The 20,177-nt window shown below is 44.6% G+C and overlaps 1 protein-coding gene across 7 annotated transcripts in view; it reads left to right on the top strand.

Moving 5' to 3' along the window:
• Window positions 1-20,177, top strand: part of ARHGAP26 (Rho GTPase activating protein 26) — a 597,030-nt gene that overhangs the window by 354,770 nt on the left and 222,083 nt on the right. For all 7 annotated transcript variants that reach the window (XM_042850866.2, XM_042850865.2, XM_065554977.1 and 4 more), the window contains 5 exons: window positions 3,962-4,072; window positions 6,738-6,842; window positions 9,076-9,205; window positions 10,948-11,048; window positions 14,386-14,480. In XM_042850866.2, coding sequence (XP_042706800.1) covers window positions 3,962-4,072; window positions 6,738-6,842; window positions 9,076-9,205; window positions 10,948-11,048; window positions 14,386-14,480 — 542 coding nt within the window. The remainder of the gene's footprint in view (window positions 1-3,961; window positions 4,073-6,737; window positions 6,843-9,075; window positions 9,206-10,947; window positions 11,049-14,385; window positions 14,481-20,177) is intronic.

The raw sequence follows: 20,177 nt of genomic DNA, 5'->3' as shown, positions 1-20,177 counted from the left end.
ATATGTTCATGCTGATAGAGAATGACAGGGGTTTTCTCTCTGTTTTGGTAAAGTGAATCCAAGATACCACCAAAAAGACAATGACTAGGCGGGGAGAGAGACCGCCTGTGGCTAAAAGCATGGGATATCAGGAGACTAGAGTTTTACTCCTGGGTCTGCTACAGACGTCCTGTATCAACTTGGCTAAGTTGCTTCCCTGCTTTGTGTCTCAATTTCCTAGCCCATAAAATGTGCCCATTAATACCCAATAAGCAGGAAAGGTTGTGAGCTTAATTCATTAATGTTTCAAAACTGCATAAAACCCTCTAATTCAGGTGGAAGCTATCTAATTATTAACAATGTACTGTGCCAAACTCTAAGTAAGGGTACATCTACACTGCAAAACCAACCAAACGACGACACCCCCACCCAACCCCCACCTTCCCTCAGTGGAGAGCCTCAGAGTCCAGGTCTACAGACTCGGGCTTGCAGGGCTCGCGCTATATCTGTAAAAATAGCTGAGTGAATGTTCTGGCCTGGGCTGGGACGGAGCCTGAGTTCCAGCCCAAACCGGAATGTCTACACCGCTATTTCTAGTGCTGTAGCATGAGCCTGAGTCTTTAGACTTGGTCTCTGATGCTCTCTGCTACAGGGGGTGGGGGTAGGGGTGGGGGGAAGGATTCTCTTTTTTTTTTTTTTTCTCAATGTAGACATACCCGAAATACTCCTGTGAACTTCAGTGCTCCCTGAGCTGGCCTAGGGTCTGTTTTTTGATCTGCCCAGGACATTATCCATTTATTGGCCTTAGAAAACGACTTCTGTGAAAGAGATCTTGGCCGAAGCTTGTACGTCTTTTGAGGCAGGGACTGTCTTTTTATTGTGTGTTTGTATAGCATCTAGCACAATGGGGTCCTAGTCCATGACTGGGGCTGCTAGGCAATATGATAATACAACTAATAAATAATAATTACTTGCCTTTCTAAAATCTAAAGTCAACCAAACCACTCCCCCCCCTAAATCCCCATAATTATCCACATTTGTCTCCTGATTCACATAACTGCACAAGCCAGTTGTAAGTCCTTATTAATCTGTCCCTGCTGGATAGCACAGATAGTCCGTTGGTTATTTATTACTTATAACACAGCAGTGCCCTCAGGCCTCAGTAGTGGTTGTGGTTTGTTGATTAGGGTCTCATTGTATTAGGCTGCTAAATGTTTTGATCTAGTTGCTCCTTGATCACCGTTTTACTTTAAGCATTCGAAGCACGGCATGTTCAGTGCTGTGCAGTACTGGAGTGGGAGGATTCTATTTTAGAAAGAGGAGGGAATGTAGTGGTAAAGAACACATTATGTCATTTAAAATGAGTGTTCGTTGAGCATTAAGGTACCTTTCTCCAAGGAAAAGCCTAATAATGGCAGTAGCGACTGTATTGGTATTGCTCCAATGTAACTGCCATAAAGAGCTGTAGTAGAGGATCTCAGGGTAGCAGCATTGAATACCAGTGCCATCTGGTGGAGATTTTTTTATGTTAAACTTTGGTTTGGAGGCCTATTGCAAAGAAGAGAATACTTAGTTAGCATAGGCCCATGCTTTCAGACTTGCTTGCATAAAAGTAAGGCACCTCGTTCCATGTTTAGGCACCCAAATAAAAGGCCTGATTTTCACAGGTATGCAGCACCCACAGCTCCCATTGATTCCAAGAAAGTTCATACAGAAGGAGTTATGTAAACTGAGCCTCTCTGAAAGTCACGGCCCTTTAGGTGCCTTAAATTGGAATGGGGCATCTAGCTATAGGCCTCCAAGTTTGAAAGTGTTGGCTTTGGTTCTTCATGGCATATAAAAGTGGTACAACTTATTTTCGTAGCTTGTAAATTGGGATTCCAGAGAGGGGAAGTCAGCCAAAGGAATGACAGATGCATGCTGAAAAATATGCAGTTGGTGGTGTGGTGGTAACTTTAGAAGAGGGTGTACTGTACCTTATTGGCACTATATAGCTACATTGTAGGGCCCTGCCCTACTAAGAGACAGTAGTTCATGTATGGGAAACCCTTCACTTTGTACCAACTTCCTCTTACTGCCGATACATCTGGGAGAGTGAAATATCTACATGTACAACGGTTATAGTAAAGGGAATGGGGAGAGAACCTGGGAATTCTCTGTTGCTCTGCAGGCTGTTGGACAATTTAAACAGCGCAGGAAGTCTGATTTGCCATTTAATTGCTGGCAAGTCCAATATACTGCATCATGTTTTCTGATTTTCAGAGCTCACTTTGCTAAATACCTCGGTATCTGCATTATGGACACACATGACAAATGTTACAGGTTGGTCATGGTGGAAATAACCCATTTCACGGTTTTGTCACAGATTAATAGGGATACGTTCCTATTAAAAAGGAAGTAATTACCAACAATGGTCTTCAAAAGTAAAAGCAGCCGCATGTTAGGCTCTGTATTGGGCACAGTGTATGGTAGGTCCCCCTGGGGTAGATTGCTCTTCTCAAATTACCCTGGTGTTGACTTCCCAGCGGTCTTACTGTGGCCAAGCTCTGTGCAAGGTACTATTAGTCTGGAAAGTTATACCTGGATAATTATGTTGGTTAAGGCTGTGGGTATTTTTAATTGATGTCATTAAACTGATACAACCCCTAGTGTGGACTGAGCTATGCTAGTGTAGACAAGGCAATAGAAAACGGCCCTGCACTGAGTGGGGATGGAGATGATCTAACAGGCCTTTCTTGCCATTCACTTCTAGAATTCTCTGAAAGCCTTTGTTTTGTAATTGCAATGGAGGGCACACCAGCACAACAGAGGCAAAGGAAACAATTGAGTAAATAAAGGGGCTGCAATGAATTTATTTAGTGTAATAATCCTTATACTTTGTAAAGCAAGAGATAATTAGAATAAGGCCTGGAATCAGGATTCCTAGTTCTGCTACTGGCTTTCTGAGGACCCCGGGCAAGTCATTTAGAGTCTGAATCCCTCCTCACCCCCAATTTCTAGCACCTACATTTGATTTCAATGGGGACTGTGGTGCTTAGAAACACACCTGAAAAACAGCCCATAGTCTCTCTGACTTCCAGGTCCCCATCTGTAAAATGGGGGCAGTAGTCTTTAACTACTTCGCAAAGTGCTGATTGTGAGGTTTTAAGTGCTATGCAATCCTTAAATGAGGTATGACAGAGAAGGAGTACATCTGATTACAAAGTTACTGAGTCATTTTAAATTTATTTGCGTGTCACCATGGTTTGGGAGCTGACCATATCCAGCTTTGATCATTGGAAAGAACTGAATCCATAGTCACAAAGGAGAAAGAGTCAACAGGTTTCTAGGAGCAGAGGTCTGAAGGCCACCTTAATTCCTCTGCATATTAAAAAAAGGGATGGTGTCTCACATAAGAGTGATGTAGTTCCACCCTGACACGTACGTATGTGTCCGGATGCACCATCATGGTGGCTAAGGACCGTCGCTAGTCATGCTCTCTTGGGTTTTGGAGTCAAACCATTCTCAAAGGACAATGCGCTTTCCTTCTGCTGGTTCATCAAAGCTAGAGCTCACTGGCCTTCATGGTGAAGTGCAAGGTGTATACTAAGCTATCTGAGTATTTATTTGACTATGGAATATTACTGGAGGGACTCTTATTATCATGGGTTTGCTGGTCGGGGCAGAGGAGCTGGGGAAGCTGCTTTGTACTACAAGTGTATTTATTGCTTTTACTGTATGTTGTCCACCCAGCAGTCATGGACATAAGAACACAAAAATAATTACATATATAATTTTCAGATGAAGAAAGTGTGTCTTCATGCAAACTAGGTTTGTATGTAATCTCCCTGCCATCTGCTTAGCCCTGCTTTGGTATCTGGTACTAAATTTATGTTCTGTATGGACATGTACTCATTAGACCCTTATATCTTGTGATCTTGAAGCTAAATGTTCAGTCAGTAGTTATACTGTATTTCCTCTCTAATTCCCATGGTTCTCACAGGCAGACAGCCAGGTGGACCTGGTTCGACAGCATTTTTATGAAGTCTCCCTTGAGTATGTCTTCAAGGTGCAAGAAGTCCAGGAGAGGAAGATGTTTGAATTTGTGGAACCGGTAAGTAAACATTCAAAATTTCTTAGCCTACTGACTGTTGCTGGAAACTAAATTACTTTACAGTATAGAAGGTTTGTCTGAGGCACTGATTTTGTGAAACAGTTTCTCTTTTGTTTAGATGGAAGGTCTGGTATCTCTGCTATTCCAGAGCCGTCTGACAAACAGCAACTTCAATAACCCGAGTATGAAGTGTGTGTTCTAGTGGATGACTAGACACCTCAGGTTGCTGGAACTTTAACGCTTAAGACACTTATCAAGAGACAGAGAGAAGAGAAGAATGCAGGGGTGGGGATGGCCCTCTTGAAATTCCAGGTGAAAATTGTCAACAGGTTCCAGCTGGCAGCTAAGTTTAGGAACAGAACATTAGGTAGTCTGAGCTACTGGTTGTCTGTGGAAACCAGTGGAGACCAGCTGGATTTGCAAGCTGATGGAATGACTGTGCAGAGAGGAAAACAACCACATGTTGTAAAGAAAAAGGGGGTAACTCCCCCAGCTGACTTCAACCCAGACCCTGAACTCTGGTTGTAGAGACCAACCTTTCCAAAGACATTTTCCCCATTGTGCTTGCAGGAAGGCTTGGGTACCAATTGTGCAAGGGCGCAGGCTAGTGGAGATAGAGTTGTTAGCTTCATGTTCACTGTGCACAAAACTCTGATGGGTTCTACAAGAATTTCCACCAGGGTGAAGTCTTATGGACAAGAGGCTCGTTATTAGACAGTGGTCAACTGGCGAATGAAAACCTGGTTCAGAAGTTTATCTGTAAGGGGAAAATAAAAGCCAATAATAACAGTAGCATCTGAGATTAATGGAGTCTTAGAGAGAGAAGAAGAAAAAAATAGGATTAAAGAAATGATACAGGAATAAAAATAGAAGAGTCTTACCTCTGCATTTGCTCAGGTATTATGCCTGGTGAAGCACCTCTGAGGGATTTGATAAAACCCTATTTCAGTCCTTTTAAGAGAAGAATAAACCAAAGTGAAAAGAAGGTATGACCTTAGCACTAGCTGCTTATTGCCTGGTTTACCCTGACAAGGCATGACTCTACTTCTCAATAAAGTGATGGGTGAACTATTCAAGGATGTGGAGGGGGTTATATGCAGGATTTTTACTAGACAAGCAGGAGGCCTAGTTATCAGAAAAGCTCAGCTTGATATTCTACAGGAATTGTCTAGACAGACTCCTGCTTTGTTCAGTACAATATGGCATGTTAGTGAAGCATAGAGGAGTCTTTTGTGAGCATTGGATTTTTGGACCTTGGACTTGAATCAGCAGGGTAAATTGAGCCTAAAAAAGAAGGGTTGTTTAGTTAGATACTCATCTCTGTGGTCAAAAAGTTCATCGTTTGGGGATCCCAGTGGAAGTGGTTCTGAGCAAAACCCAAGATGCTAGTATTTTGGTTCATATATTATCAGCTATCAGTGAAGGCAGGGAATCGCATGGAAAGAAGGAATGATGGCCTACTGGATGCTGAACTGGGACTAGTGAAACTAGGGTCAGTTCCCAGTTTATCAGTGACTTTTGGCACTTTTTTGTGCCTCTCTTTTCCATCAGTAAAATGGGGCAATACTTATTAACCTCTTCTGGATGTTGAGATAAAATCCACTAACGGTTGTGAGGCACTTGGATGCTGCAGTGACGAGGGCCATATGTGTACCTAGATAGAAAAGGAAAAACGTTTTTTTCATAATACTGAATCACTCACACCCCCAGTCTGGGATTCAGCCAGAAGTGCAGAGGTTCACAGGAAAGAACAATAAATCGCAGCACGTTTTTCAGAACTTCCTCTTTGGTTTAGAGTTTGCTATGAAGGTTGGGGTTGGTTTGTAAGCCGAATTGGTTCAACCAGTCCCCGTGTTAATCCGTTTCCTGAAAGGGAAAATGAGCTGCTTTGAGGCAGAGTTGGGAAATGAAGCCCAATCCCTTGTGGAAGTAGGACACACAAGTTAATACTACGGAAGGTATTGATTGTAAAGGGGCAATATTAATTAACATTGTTGTGTTCAATGAATGTAGCCTGTGTAAGAGATTCCGGAGAATAGGGAGGAGTCTCTCTGCTTTCCAGGAATCAGTTTCATAGTATCTCCCCTTTGTTTGTTATAACGGTGTGACCGAGGGGGAGCTGGAGAATGGAGAAATGTGTGCACTGGCTTTCAGGGGGTCATTGCATGCAGTCGCTATATTTTGGACTTCAGCTGGTGTTAGGGTGGTTTAGGCTGCATTTTGCAGTCATCTTGAATGTTTCTTCAACAGGGTCTTGTACCCCCGATGGCTTTTGTGCACCTTCCAGCCACCATCTCCTGTCCCTATCCACTGTTGAAGAGAGAAAATAGAGGTTACACCCCTAGAACTTCCCTCAATCTCATCCGGGTCTTCACTCTCTTCTTCCCTCATCTCCATTGCTTATTCTTCCCCACCGTACAAGAATTCCTAAATGATTCAATTCTGTACGTGCACTTATCAAAGTGCAGAGGAAGATTTTTTTCCCCCAAAGGCACCAATAGGAGATAAATGTCCAACTTCCACTGACTATTAATTAATTTACTAGTTCCCATTTATGCCTTTAAAAATCTGCCCCTCTAAAACGTTGATCCATTCAATGACATCTTCAGCATCAGTCGGTTTGAAAAAGGTGGTAGTCTCTATTGATGAATATGGTCCTTTGCAGCTGCTGGCGTTCCTGCAAGGGCTCTTCACATTCTACCATCATGGCTATGAACTCGCAAAGGACTTCAGCGACTTCAAGACAGAGCTGACAATCAGCATACAGAATGTAAGTGTATGTAAAGGAGAAAGTCTGTATGTGAATGTGTGTGACTGTCTTGCACAGAGAATTAACATTTTCCCTATATATAATTAGCTTTCCTGAATGCTACTCAACAGAAGGCTTTATAGCATAATTGAAAGCAAATGTGTGTGTGTAGATGACACTACATTAAATGCACAACCCAAATAACAATTTATTCCCCTGGGCATGGCAAGTGCAGAGAGCCAGACATCCTCCGGAGGACGTGGCAAGCAGACAGCAGTTTTTAAGTGCACCACACTTTTAGCAAGTATTTCAAAGGCTTATTTGTCTTAAGAATTGCAAACACCCCCTTTCCCCCCCTCCCATTTTTATTTTTTTTGTCAGTGGCAGACATTGGGATTTCTGTAGCTGAGAGAACTTGCACAGCCCCCTCCCCTGACAGCCAGGCATGTGGTTAATATCCAACAGGTGGACTTGTGCCTGTGTTTGGGAGATCAAATGTGCATTGCTTGCTTGCCTTTTTTATTAGGATTGCTGGTTTTCTCCAGAGGATGCAAATTTGCTGAATTCTCTCAGAAAACTCTCAAAAAACATCACACACCTCAGTGCTTGTTCTCCCCTCCCATCCCCCACAAAATTAAAAATACAGCCCTGTGAAACCATTTGATGAAGGACAGCAGTTTGTTCTTGTGTCTTGCCTATCATTGTGTGGTGCTTCCATTTTCAGCAAAGACTGCAGTAACTGGGGCCCCTGACGTGCTGCCACTTACCAGCCTGGGCCCCTGAATGCTAATTTACAAAAATGAATAGAATTCATTCGTGTACCTGTCAAACTGAGGTGTGCTGGGTGATCCCTCTAGCACTGCCACAGTGCTCAGTGGTGGTGTGCAAGAGATCAGATTTGATTTCCAGCCTCCTAGTCAGGATTGGGCATTCAAGCCCAGATTAATGGTGTTGAATTTGCAAATGAATTTTAGTTCTGCTGTTTCTCTTTGAAGTCTGTTTCTGAAGTTTTTTTGTTCCATGATAGTGACTTTTAAATCTGTAATAGAATGACCAGGGAGATTGAAGTGTTCACTTACTGGCTTATGACAGGTTTCAGAGTAGCAGCCGTGTTAGTCTGTATCCGCAAAAAGAAGAACAGGAGTACTTGTGGCACCTTAGAGACTAACAAATTTATTAGAGCATAAGCTTTCGTGGACTACAGCCCATCCGAAGAAGTGGGCTGTAGTCCACGAAAGCTTATGCTCTAATAAATTTGTTAGTCTCTAAGGTGCCACAAGTACTCCTGTTCTTCTTTTTACTGGCTTATGTATGTTACCATTCCTGATGTCCGATTTGTGTCCATTTATGCTTTTGCAGAGGGACTGACAGTCATTTGCAAATTCAACACCATTAATCTGGGCTTGAATAGGGACTGGGAGTGGCTGGCTCATTACAGAAGCAGCTTTTCCTCTCCTGGAATTGACACCTCCTCATCCATTATTGGGAGTGGACTACATCCACCCTGATTGAATTGGCCCTGTCTACACTGGTTCTCCACTTGCGAAGTAACTCCCTGCTCTCCGTGTGTCAGTAGATAATGCCTGCATCTGTAACTTTCACTCTATGCATCTGAAGAAGTGAGGTTTTTACCCACGAAAGCTTATGACCAAATAAATGTTAGTCTTTAAGGTGCCACCAGACTCCTTGTTGTTTTTGTAGATACAGACTAACATGGCTACCCCCTCATATTCAGCAAAGTGTTTAAATAGGAACTTAAGTCCCGCTGAAGTCAGTATCAGAGGGGTAGACGTGTTAGTCTGAATCTGTAAAAAACAACAGAGGGTCCTGTGACACCTTTAAGACTAACAGAAGTATTGGGAGCTTAAGCTTTTGTGGGTAAGAACCTCACTTCTTTAGATGCAAGACTTGCATCTGAAGAAGTGAGGTTCTTACCCACGAAAGCTTATGCTCCCAATACTTCTGTTAGTCTTAAAGGTGCCACAGGACCCTCTGTTGCTGAAGTCAGTGGGATATAAACATGAGCTTCGGTATTTTGCTGAATAGGGATGGACTTCTGAACCAGGGTTGGAGTAGTTGTGAGGGCTCCCACCTAGATTACAGGAGGGCAAAGAAATATACCAGATAAAGTTAGCCACGGGTCCCTGGTTGTCTCTATGCAAATTCCTTTACAATAGCACACAGGTAGCACGGTGTGTATTGAAAGCTCTGGGGAAACGTGGATAATGGAAAATATATTTTTCAAAAATTATAGACAAGAAATCGTTTTGAAGGAACCCGGTCGGAGGTTGAGTCCTTGATGAGGAAGATGAAGGAGAATCCCGACGAGCACAGGAACATGAGTCCTTTCACAATGGAGGGCTATCTCTATGTCCAGGAGAAACGTAAGGGCTGTTGCCTTGAAGTTACTGAGCTGCTCTCTGCTGCCACTCGGTGGAGACTAAAGTGCAGAGAGGGAGCACTGGCTCTGCAAAACAGCATGGTCCATGTGAAATGGCAAGAGGTGCGGGGGGGATTGGGGGAAGAAATAAATCCTGTCAGTTCTTGAGTTGGATTTGAATTACAGGCCTAGGGTAGCCGCTTGTGCAGCTTTCTGCAGGAGCATCCCCACTGTCAGCAGGGCGGGCCCACATTCTGCAGTTCTGGGAAATTCTCTCCAGCTCCTTCAGCTTTCCCCCACAGTGACTCTGCATTGTGGTGCTGCAGGCGTATCCCAGAGGACAACCAGCATACGAGCTCGTTCCATGGTTCACGCCTCACAGTTCGCCTTTTACCTGCCTTTGGTTTTTTTACACCCAATGAGGTAGTCTGTTCCTGCTGAACCTGTTAGCTCCTTGGCATACTCTCTTTGCAGTCCCTGAAAAATGAATTGTGCACAGTACTAACCAGAATAGGTGGGGGCTATACCACAGCACTTTGCTCTGGCCGTGTAACTTTGATATTCCCCGAGTCTGGCATGTAATTCGAAGCCCATCTCAGCAAATTGTCGTACCACCCTGGGTGGCTAGAAGTAGAGGTCTCGGCACTAGAGAAGATACTGCATTGAACAACCCTGCCCTGGTAGGGGCAGGCACTAGAATCCAGCTACTAGGAGCCTGATCCAAGGGTCAGGAAAGACTCCGAAATGATCTACTGAGTCAATTCTATCTTTAATTTCTATGAAGAGGAAGGATGGTCCAGTGGTTAAACTCTAGTATGGGACTAAGGAGACTGGTTCAGTTCTCTGCTCCACTCCCTGCATGGCCTTGGGCAAGTCACTTGTCCACTCTGTGGCTCAGTTTCCCACGTAAAATGGGGATAACAGCACTGCCCTACCTCACGGAGGTGTGCGAGGGTCAATACATTACAGACTGTGAAGTGCTCTGATGCTATGGTGATGCGGGCAGATAAGTACATAGATAGAACTCCCTGATTTCCTAATTGGTGATATCTCAGGCAAAAGTGGGAAAGCAGTTAGTAGGGTATCTTCCTTAAGAGTGAGAAACTTGTCTGCAAAAAGGTCTGGAGTCTGTACAGTGGGATAAAAGAAGAACGAGACCCTCACTAAATGCCCACTTTTGCTTGGCAAGGAGAGTGAGTAAATGCTACCTTCTAGGAATAATCTGAAATGACATGGAGGCCAATGATAGTGGGGAGGTCCGACATAGCAGACTGAGGAGTAATTTGCTTAAGTGAAACTGCTGAAGCCTTGTTGCTTGGCACATTCCAAAACTGGATGGAGCAAAGCTTGGCGAGTGACTAAAGGTGGACAAGATAAATGCTAACTGGTCTGTTGTATAGTTTTTCTGTAGCTAATCCTCTGATTATATCACGGAATATGAAACTAAAGCTAATTTAGCAAATTACCAGGTCTGTCCTTAGGAATCAGCTTGGTCCAATGGATGGGACACTGGGCTCGGAGCCTGGAGACTTGTATTCTATTCCCTACTCTGCCAGTGATTGATTTAATTCTGGATCTCGCTTTACCCTATCATGCTTTTACTCACTTTTGTAAAGTGCTTTTGAGAACTCTAGATGCAAGAGTCTGTATCATTCGTCTTAGGATGTTTAATTGTGGCTTTGGTAACGACTGCTTTGTAGACCGTAGTTAGTTGTTAGAAATCTCAAAACTTAAATTCCATTGTAGGTCACTTTGGAACCTCTTGGGTGAAGCATTACTGCACGTATCAGAGGGACTCTAAACGAATCACTATGGTACCATTTGACCAGAAATCTGGAGGAAAAGGGGTGAGTGGAAATAAGCCAAGTGCACTCATGCTAGGGTCACCCGAATGGTGATTTTCTGGGGAAGAGCTGGCGTGAGTCTTGCTCTTGGCCCAACAAAGGTTGGGTTGGGAATGCTTTGTGTCTGTCAACGACAAACTCTTGAAACTACCAAAACCTTGGCACTGATGGATTTCATTGATGGGTTCTATCCAGTCTTCTAAATCTCTTCTCTCCCCTCTAACCTCTGCTAGAAACTCTTTTTTAGCAGAATGACACAGTAAAGTGCTGGCACCTATGTTTTCTCATATTTTGAGAATGACACCCCCACTTTTCCCTGGGAGAGGACTTTTTGTTGGAAAGGCCACTGTTGCCTTTCAATCAGAAGCTTTCCGCTCCAGTGAGCACTCTAAGGAGTTGTTAACATCCACTCTCTCTGGCACACACCCACAGCACTAGCTAATTAGTCACTGAGAGGGTGGCTTAAAATATTAATGTGCAGATATTGCAAAGAGAGCCTCAGGGTGCTGATTTAAAGAGATGTAGATCACATCTCTGTGGGTACTAACAAGCTATGTAAAACCATCATGGTGGGGAAATAACATTGGCAGAGTAAACAATGTAATTCAGCAGCAGCCTTCCATTCAGTAAAGGAGTAGCAACTCAGTCAGAGCATGTCTACTTATGGAGCTAGTCAAGAATAAATCCACATGTGCAGACCCTAAAGGCTTGTCTACTTGGGGACACTCAGGAAAGTTAATCCGAATTAAAGGAGAGAATTAAAAGTGGATTAGTTAAACTGCATTAAACCCCTGTGTGGACACTCTCAGAAATAAAGTGGCCTAAATTTGGTGTAGTGTAATTACCCAAGAATGTAACAACGGCCATACTTGGTCAGACCAATGGTCCATCTAGCTCAGTATCCTGTCTTCTGACAGTGGCCAGTGCCAGATACATTCTTCACTGTATGAATTTATCTTTCTTTAACCAAGCAAAGTGCCTACAGAGATCACCTTTTTAAGGGTGACCTGACCACAATACGTCAGCTCCCCTACACTTCAGTAATGGCACAAATCTCCCCTGAGGCTAATGTATTGGCTGACTGGCATCCATAGCTCTTTATATACACTCCATCCCAGGGAGAATGGACTCTCTTCCATGGCTATCCGGTCTTTAGCATGACTCCTTGCTAGGGGATGCTCACTTCATTTAGCTCTTATCCACACACCAGATTATTTTTTTCCTGCTTTAACTGTACCAATATAAAGCACCTTTATACCAGTGTAACTGAATTGCACTAGAGCTTGTATCATGGTAACTATATCAGTGAAAAACCACACCCCTAACTGACACAGTTATACCAGTATGATTGTCAAGTGTAGACCAGCCCACAGTGACTCTGCTGTAACCAATACTATAGTTTTTTAGAGGCTTTGCAAGTCTTTCCAGTGACTAAGGCATGCCAGGAATCTTTCTGAAGCAGACAACAGCAGCAGGCGGGAGATATGTGACCTCTCTTGATCAGCAGAGGGATCTCTGTTGTTGTAGGCTGTGGAGGCTCTGTCTGTCATCGGCCTGTTTTCAGCCTCTCGGGAAACCACCTCAGGCTATGGCTGGAGCCAAATACTAATCAGTTTAAAATTGCTTTCTCTCCAAATGGCATTCTTGGAATACCACTTCCCCGGCAGCAGTGGGCAAATCCAGCTAACTTCAGGGAAATGAGTTTAGGATTGAGGCACAAGCTAACTCTGTTGATCCTCTTGGCAGAATCCTTGCAGTCAATGTGGAGAGTTCGTTAGAACAGGCGATTGGTGTCAATGTTATTCTAGTTCCCTAATACATTTTCTGGAATGGTTGATGTCAATGTTGTGATTGTCCAGCACGACTGGTCAGTGAAGTGCGAAAAAGACATGAAAAACATAGGAAGTTTGCAAACTCAAAACTTTTTCATTTTTTTTTTTTGTTTAAATTGAACCATCGGTGTTTTTTAAAAATTCACCTGAGACATCAAGAGCGTACATCAGACAGGATCACTCAACAACTGAGAGCAAAGAATCCTGTCTAAATTCACATTGCATTAAAGAAACCTGTGCTATGTTTGTTGTCGTTACTACTCATACATGTCATGGCAATGTTACTGTAAAAATGATCTTTATCATGCACCCACTGCATTTCCTCTTCTGTGCTGGTAAATGTGTGCTCAATTTGCATGCATTTTATTCAATGAGTTGATATATAGTTTTAATGTATTATAGCTAGGGCTGTGTCTGTCACGGAGGTCGCAGAAGTCACGGATTCTGTGACTTTCCGCGACCTCCATGACTTCTGCAGCGGCTGGTGCGGTTGGCCCCAGGGACTGCCTGAGCAAAGGTCCTGGGGTGGCCCCCAGCAGATGGTGCAGCTGGCCCCCTCTGACCCTCCCAGCAGCACCCTGCCCCTCTACTCCCCCCCCCCCCCAAGATTTAGTTAGAGGTATTTATAAGTCATGGACAGGTCACAGGCTGTGAATTTTTTTTATTGCCCATGTCCTTTCCATGACTTTTACTAAAAATATCCATGACTAAATCGTAGCCTTAATTCTAGTGTGTTTGTGGCCACCTTACAACACAGGGTCTAATGTCCATGGATTGCAGGGTCCATGGTTACTGTTACACAATAGACCTGAAATGATCATGCTCTATCGGCAGAGATACCTACCACTCAAGCTAAAGGAAAATCTCCTTTAACTAAACACTGCAACAGTGGTGCGCGCGCGCGCTCACACTCACACACACTACACTACACTACACTACACTACACTACACTTTGTATAACATCTAATAAAATTAATTCGGAAGATGGATGCTAGAAAAGGAGAATGGTACACTGGCTTTGGCATTTCTTTGCTATTTAATATGCTTTTTGTAGCGTGCTTACCTGTCTCACTCAAAGATGTGTGCATGGAAAATGCCACTGAAATGCAGCCACCTGTGGGGTGAAGGATGACATCCACCTTGACAGTACACTGTAAGGGAAGGGAAGGGTGACTTTGCTCAATAACAGTGGGTCAGGCTCCCCTGTTTTACAAGAGCTGTAGGGTATGTGGGACAGATAAGATCCCTCTTTTTAACAATCTTTTAAAAGTGTTTTCTGAAGGGAACCCACTAACTAACTACTCCGCAAGGATGGAGAGACAAATCAACTTGGCAAAGATTCAAATGCTGTATTTCCAGGAAGTGTGGATATGTCAAACCTTATGCTTAGACCCACAAGCCATCCCCTCTGGGGTTAATACATATTAATCAGAATTCTAGTAGGCTGAGTGTCTGTAATATACACAGTTCTGTTCTGTTCCTAATCTAGAACTCCTGTATCCTTGTAGGGAGAAGATGAAGCAGTCACACTCAAATCCTGCATACGCCGGAAAACTGACTCGATAGAGAAGAGGTTTTGCTTCGATGTGGAAGCAGTGGATCGGTGAGTGGGGCAGTCTTCTTTTCTCTCACCAATGGAAGGGGCACAGCCTTAGAGCACATAGACTTCGATTTACTTACTGAAGCCCAGCCAAGGACTCCAGAATATATGCCTATGCACACATGGCTGTACCAGCAGCAACATGTGCATTACACACAGACCTACTTGGCCTCGTTGGAAAATTCTTGTTACTCCTGGGGGCATTCTACGCCAAAAAAATAAAAATTCTTGCACAATATTTTAAAATTCTGCAAATTTTATTTGTCAAAATAATACTACATAATCATGCCAGTTTATTTTGGCAATTTATTTCAAAATACCTGTCAGCAAGTATGTCTGTAACAACACAGACACACACACAAATTCCCCCAGGAGTAGAGAGTTAAAGAACCCCCACGACAACACAGTTCCTGTTTCTCTGCCCTTCCCACCCCCCCCAACAACCCAGTTCCTTTTTCTCTACTCCTCCACCCCCCCGAGCCCAGCCGGAGGGGGGAGGGGGCGAGACACCCTCAACTCCTCCCCCCCCCGAGCCATCCTGCAGGGCCCCCAGCCAATACATCTGAACCCCCTCTTCCCCAGAGCCCAGTGAGGGGCACTCCCTTCCCCCCCTGGAGCCCCCCCCCCCCGAAGAAGAGAGGTTTTTTTTACCCACAAAAGCTTATGCCCAAATAAATCTATTAGTCTTTAAGGTGCCACCGGACTCCTTGTTGTTTTTGAAGAAGATGGTTTCTGTAGCCTGATATGATTTATCAGTTGGAGGCTGAAACCTCCTCTTTTTTATGTAAATGAAGCATGAAAATTTCTGACTCATAAGCATTCTCTAGTAGGGAACCACAAAACCCAGATGAGAAGTAATTGGCCTGAGCGACTACTTTTTTTTCTAGGCTGAGTCAATGAAGGACTGTTCTCAATCACATCATGGTACTATGTTTGTGCTTGCTGGAGAGGGGAGTCAGAAGAGCAATAAAATCCCTTTCTTTTGTAGCTTCAGAATCTGCCTTCCTAAACCTTAGGCTGGCAATAGCTTGGTAAGGATGATGGACTAATTCGCTCTGATCATAACTTGCTTGTGTGATGAGCAACAAAATTAAGCTTATCATTCTGAAATTAGTTTAGGGTTTGGAGACTATTGCTTTGGCGTGATAGCATGGCTGAATGTGCTGAGCTGCCCTGCAGGAGCCCTCTGTGGATGGAAAGGACCCAGGCCAGCAGAGTGCAGGGGAATGTGTACTAGCTGCCTTGTTTGGCATCTTCCTCTGCCAGCTGATTGCTCAGATAGCACTGGAGTAGCATCATTGCCTTCTAGCATCTGTGCCATACATGTTTCTTGTGCATACTGCCACAACAGATTGCAGTTGTAATGAGCAACCGTTCAAAACCATGCAGTGAACACAAAGTGATATAAGATGGTGTGATGTTTGACTCTCAATAAACTTAAATTCTTAATGTGCTCTCGCTTATCATCATTTCTGATGTTCACAGAAGTGGGCTTCTCCTGTACTTAGCCAAACAGCTGGCCTCCTCCATGTGTGGAATCTCTCCTGCCCAGTCCGAGTGAGGTTCTCTGGTTTTCCCACCCACAGGCATTCAGATTGCATACAGACATGTTTATGTATTGGTTCAATTAGTAGCCCAGAAGTCAGGATTCCAGAATTCTGTTCCTGCTCTGTATGGGCTTGGGCAAATCACTTCACTTATATGTATCTCACTTTACCTGATTGTGCATTGGGGATAATAGAAAGTCTGTCTACTTCCCAGACTTTCTCTGAGGTTTGTTTAGTCAGTGGTTACCAAGTGTTTTGAGCCTCTTGGTTAGAAAGTGCTACTTGGGCAAAGTATTTTTAATTACTAATTTATTTTGTTATGACTTGATGACTTATGTGTATCTTGCATGAGGGAAGAAAGGGGGAATGGACAAGGAAACATGGCAGTGGATAGGGCAGTGCCTTGGGACTTGGGAGAGCTGGCTGGCTTCAAATCCTGATTCAGCCAGCCCCAGGCTTTCTTGTGTGACCATAATCAAGTCACTTAATCTCTTGGTGCTGCTTTTGCCACCAATAGAATGCGGGATTTTGGCGGGGGGGGGAGGATGCTTCTCTACCTCCCTGGGCTGCATTAATGATTGAGAGTTGCTTAGATATTAGTGATAACAGCCAAAGAAGTGTTTAGACAGAGGGAAATCATATTCAACTTAAGTATTTATATCTCACCATTGCAGTGAAATCTCAGTGCTTCTAAAAATTCTATTGGTATTAAAATATTAAGAGAAAGGTAATGGTATGGCCACAGTTATGGTGATAGGCTAAAATCACTAACAGGGAGCGCAGAACTCAGCTGCATCTCAAGTCTAACATTCTAGTCTTTAAGGTGCCACCAGACTCCTTGTTGTTATTCTAGTACACAGTCTCTAGGTGGCAGTCTTGTATTTTCTTCCCAGGTTATGTTATATGGTCAGTGTGAAAATAGCAGTGCTGCAAGCATTGCATTTTGGGAAATTGGTATAATTTGCAATATATTGTGGAAACACCCGTGTTGCAATGGTGCATGGTATTTTGGAAAATAACCCCTATGAAAATTCCTGTCAATTTTCTGTCCCTTCCCTTTCCAGCAATAAAGGTGGTTCAGCACTTTAAAAATGAATGTCTGAGCATGATTTGTGGTCGAAAGCTCCCAAATGAGTACGGTTTGCTTTTTCCTGTTTTTTGGGCAAGGAATAAGATTCCAAAGTTCCCAAAGAAGACATAGTGCATATTTGGGGGAGCAAAACAAAAGTCTCAAATGTCTCTATAATGCAAATAATTTTGATTTTTGTCTGTGGGAAGCAAGCGAGGCAAATTTTAACATTCTGAACAAAATGTATCTTGAATGTTCATAGTGCAGTGAGCCCCCCAAATGGCGTAATCCTGTTTTGCTGATCGGCTATACTGTGCAGTGAGGTAGTACAGCTTGGGTTTGCTAATGCGTATTTGTAGTCTTTGCATTAAATCAGTTTTATAAACCAGGCTCTAAGCAAGGATAGCATATATGTCTTAAAAAATGAGTATTAGGAGAAGGAGCATTGCCTTTCGCTGATGCTGGCTTGATAATTGCCCAGGTGTTTGGTGTAATGTGGGTCAGAGCTTTGAGCCAGACGCTGAGCACTTTTAACTCCAATTGACTGGAATTGCAGGTATTCAAGGTTTGGCCCTGTAATTAGCTGAATGTTACATTCATCAAGACCGTTAATGTTGTTGAAGTACAGCACCGTTCTGCTCGAAAGCCCATTTATTGGTGGCTTGGGAACAGCTGGTACCTCCTGAAGCATGGAGGCATCATTATAGCCACATGCTTTCTCATGGGCTGTTTCTTTATGTGCTGTCTAATTGCTGAAACAGCATTAAGTTAGTTGTATTTCTCCTGACTGGGTGGCTGTGAGTGTAGTGAGCCTGTTTTGGGCATCTGAATTACACCTCTACCCAGATATAACGCGACCTGATATAACACGAATTCTGATATAACGCAGTAAAGCAGTGCTCCAGGGGGAAGGGGGGACGTGGCTGCGCACTCCGGCGGATCAAAGCAAGTTCGATATAACGCGGTTTCACCTATAACGCGGTAAGATTTTTTTGGCTCCCGAGGACGGCGTTCTATCAAGGGAGAGGTGTATTCATGCAGAGCTTCTTGGCCTACTTAGATCATTGATCGTAGCTTCTGAATGGGGACACTGCTCTTTTTCCCATCCCCAATTCCCCCCCGCAGCTTGTCATCTGACTTGCCGTCCCTTTTCCTTTCTGGCTAGTGAGTTTCAGTGATTCTTCTCATGTCACATGCAATACAGTTTGTACTTGTTCCTTTGCTGGTATCACGTTTCTAGTGACCTTTAAAAGAAAGAAATTACTGGGGTTTTCCCGTTATGGCTAATGCTGAGTAAAGGTAACCTGCTCCCTTCCTTGCCCTTGATGGGCTTTGGGAGATGTACAGCGTACCTCGCCCTGCTGCACAGGAAGGACTACTCCCGAGGGCCTCCTGTGCCAAAATATTAAAATGTCTGTGCACAATATTTTAAAATTCTGCAAGTTTTATTTGTCAGTAAGTAAATGCAGAGGCTCCAGCATGGCAGTGGGGAGCACAGGCCACTGGTTGCATGAAGGTGGAAGGTCACCCTGCAGCCCTCCCAGCCCACCCCTGGGACCCGGACTCAGCGGTGAGGCTGCACCCGACCCTGACACAGCACAAGGCCTTGGCCTGCCCCAGAAACATCCTGGGGGCCTGCCCCTCTGGGCCAGGCGTACCAGGTGTGGGGCAGGCAGGCTCAGCAAGGCAGGATCCAAGTGTGAAGAGGCTCAGTGTGGCAGGATTCAGGTGTGAAGTAAGAGTGTTCTGTGTGAGACAATCTGGGTGCAGGCAGCTCAGTGGGGGGTCTAGTGTGGGGGGGATCTGGATGCACAGAGGCTTGTTGCGGGGGTTCCAATGGGACTCTGCAGGGACTTACAGGTTAAGGTAGTTGGGGTTCAGAGGAGGGGTCTGGGTGTGGGGGTCTCAGCATGGGAGCCTGGGTGCTTGGGGAGTGAGGATTGGTGGGGTGGGGGTCTGGGTGCAGCTATTTGGGGGTCAGTGGCATGGGAGTCTGGATGTGGAGGCTCAGGGTGGTGCGGGAGGGTGGGGCTCATCAGGGTGGGGGTTTGAGTGCAGGGAACTCAGTGGGGGGGGTGCTCTGGGTGCAGCGGTGGGGGTCCTGAGGCCACGGGTCTGGGTGCAGGGGGCTCCAGATGCAGGGGTTGAGGTTCAGAGGGGTGGGGTTTGGGTATGGAGTGCTGGGGGGTTCTGGGTGTACGGGGTGAAGCTTGGCGGTGGTGTCTGGGTATGAGAGGTCCAGATGCATGGGCGTTGGGTGGATGGGGGAGCAGCTCCCCATACAGCACACTCCTCCCTCCCCCCCCCCCAGCTGAGGAGCGATGGGGGCAGGAAGCAGGGGAGGATGCTGAGTTTCCTGCCGGCTGCTCCGAGTGCCTGAAACTATGTAGCTGTGCTGCTAGGGAGTGGTGCGTGACTGCTCTTGCAGCTTCCCTGTCAGAAAGTCATTTTTCTGCGGGGAAGCAAAGAAATATGTGGGGGCCATGAATTCTGCGCACATGCAGTGGTGCAGAATTCCACTAGGAGTAAAAGAACGTATTGAATGCATTTAGTAACTACCCTTAAGGTGCCTGTTATGTGTTGCAATCATGGGGGAATGTTTCTAGCAAGGCAGTAGATGAGGCCTTTGCTTATGTTGTCAGTGGAGTGACCCTTCAAGTGCTCAGGCACTAAATCCCTCCTCATTTGCAGCTTTTTCTCCTCCCTCCCCTCGCATACTTCATTTTGGGGACTTGCTCTGTATCTGGGCTCTGCTGTTTGGCCTGAGGCTGGCTCCTGAGACTGACATAGCAGTGTGAGGTATGTCATTCTGCAAATACAAGGTCACTTTGTCACTGCTTAAATCAGAACTGCAAACTCCTTCACCATGCATTCAGCTCTTAGCTCAGCCTTGCAGATTGTATTAGTAAGCTGTTTTATGTCTCTTATAAAGCAACTTAAATTGTCTTGGCATGATAAGATGCTACATGAGTCAAAGTTGTTATCTTTTTCTCTTGCTTTCATTCTTTATTCTTCTGGAAGAAGAAAAGCAACTTTTTTTTCTTCCACAGACCTTTTGGATTAAACTTTTGACTTTTTTGGTAT

The sequence above is a fragment of the Chrysemys picta genome, chromosome 8 (genome assembly GCF_011386835.1).
Source record: "Chrysemys picta bellii isolate R12L10 chromosome 8, ASM1138683v2, whole genome shotgun sequence".
Classification (NCBI taxonomy): domain Eukaryota; kingdom Metazoa; phylum Chordata; order Testudines; family Emydidae; genus Chrysemys; species Chrysemys picta.
This window is presented reverse-complemented; position numbering and strand designations above follow the sequence as displayed.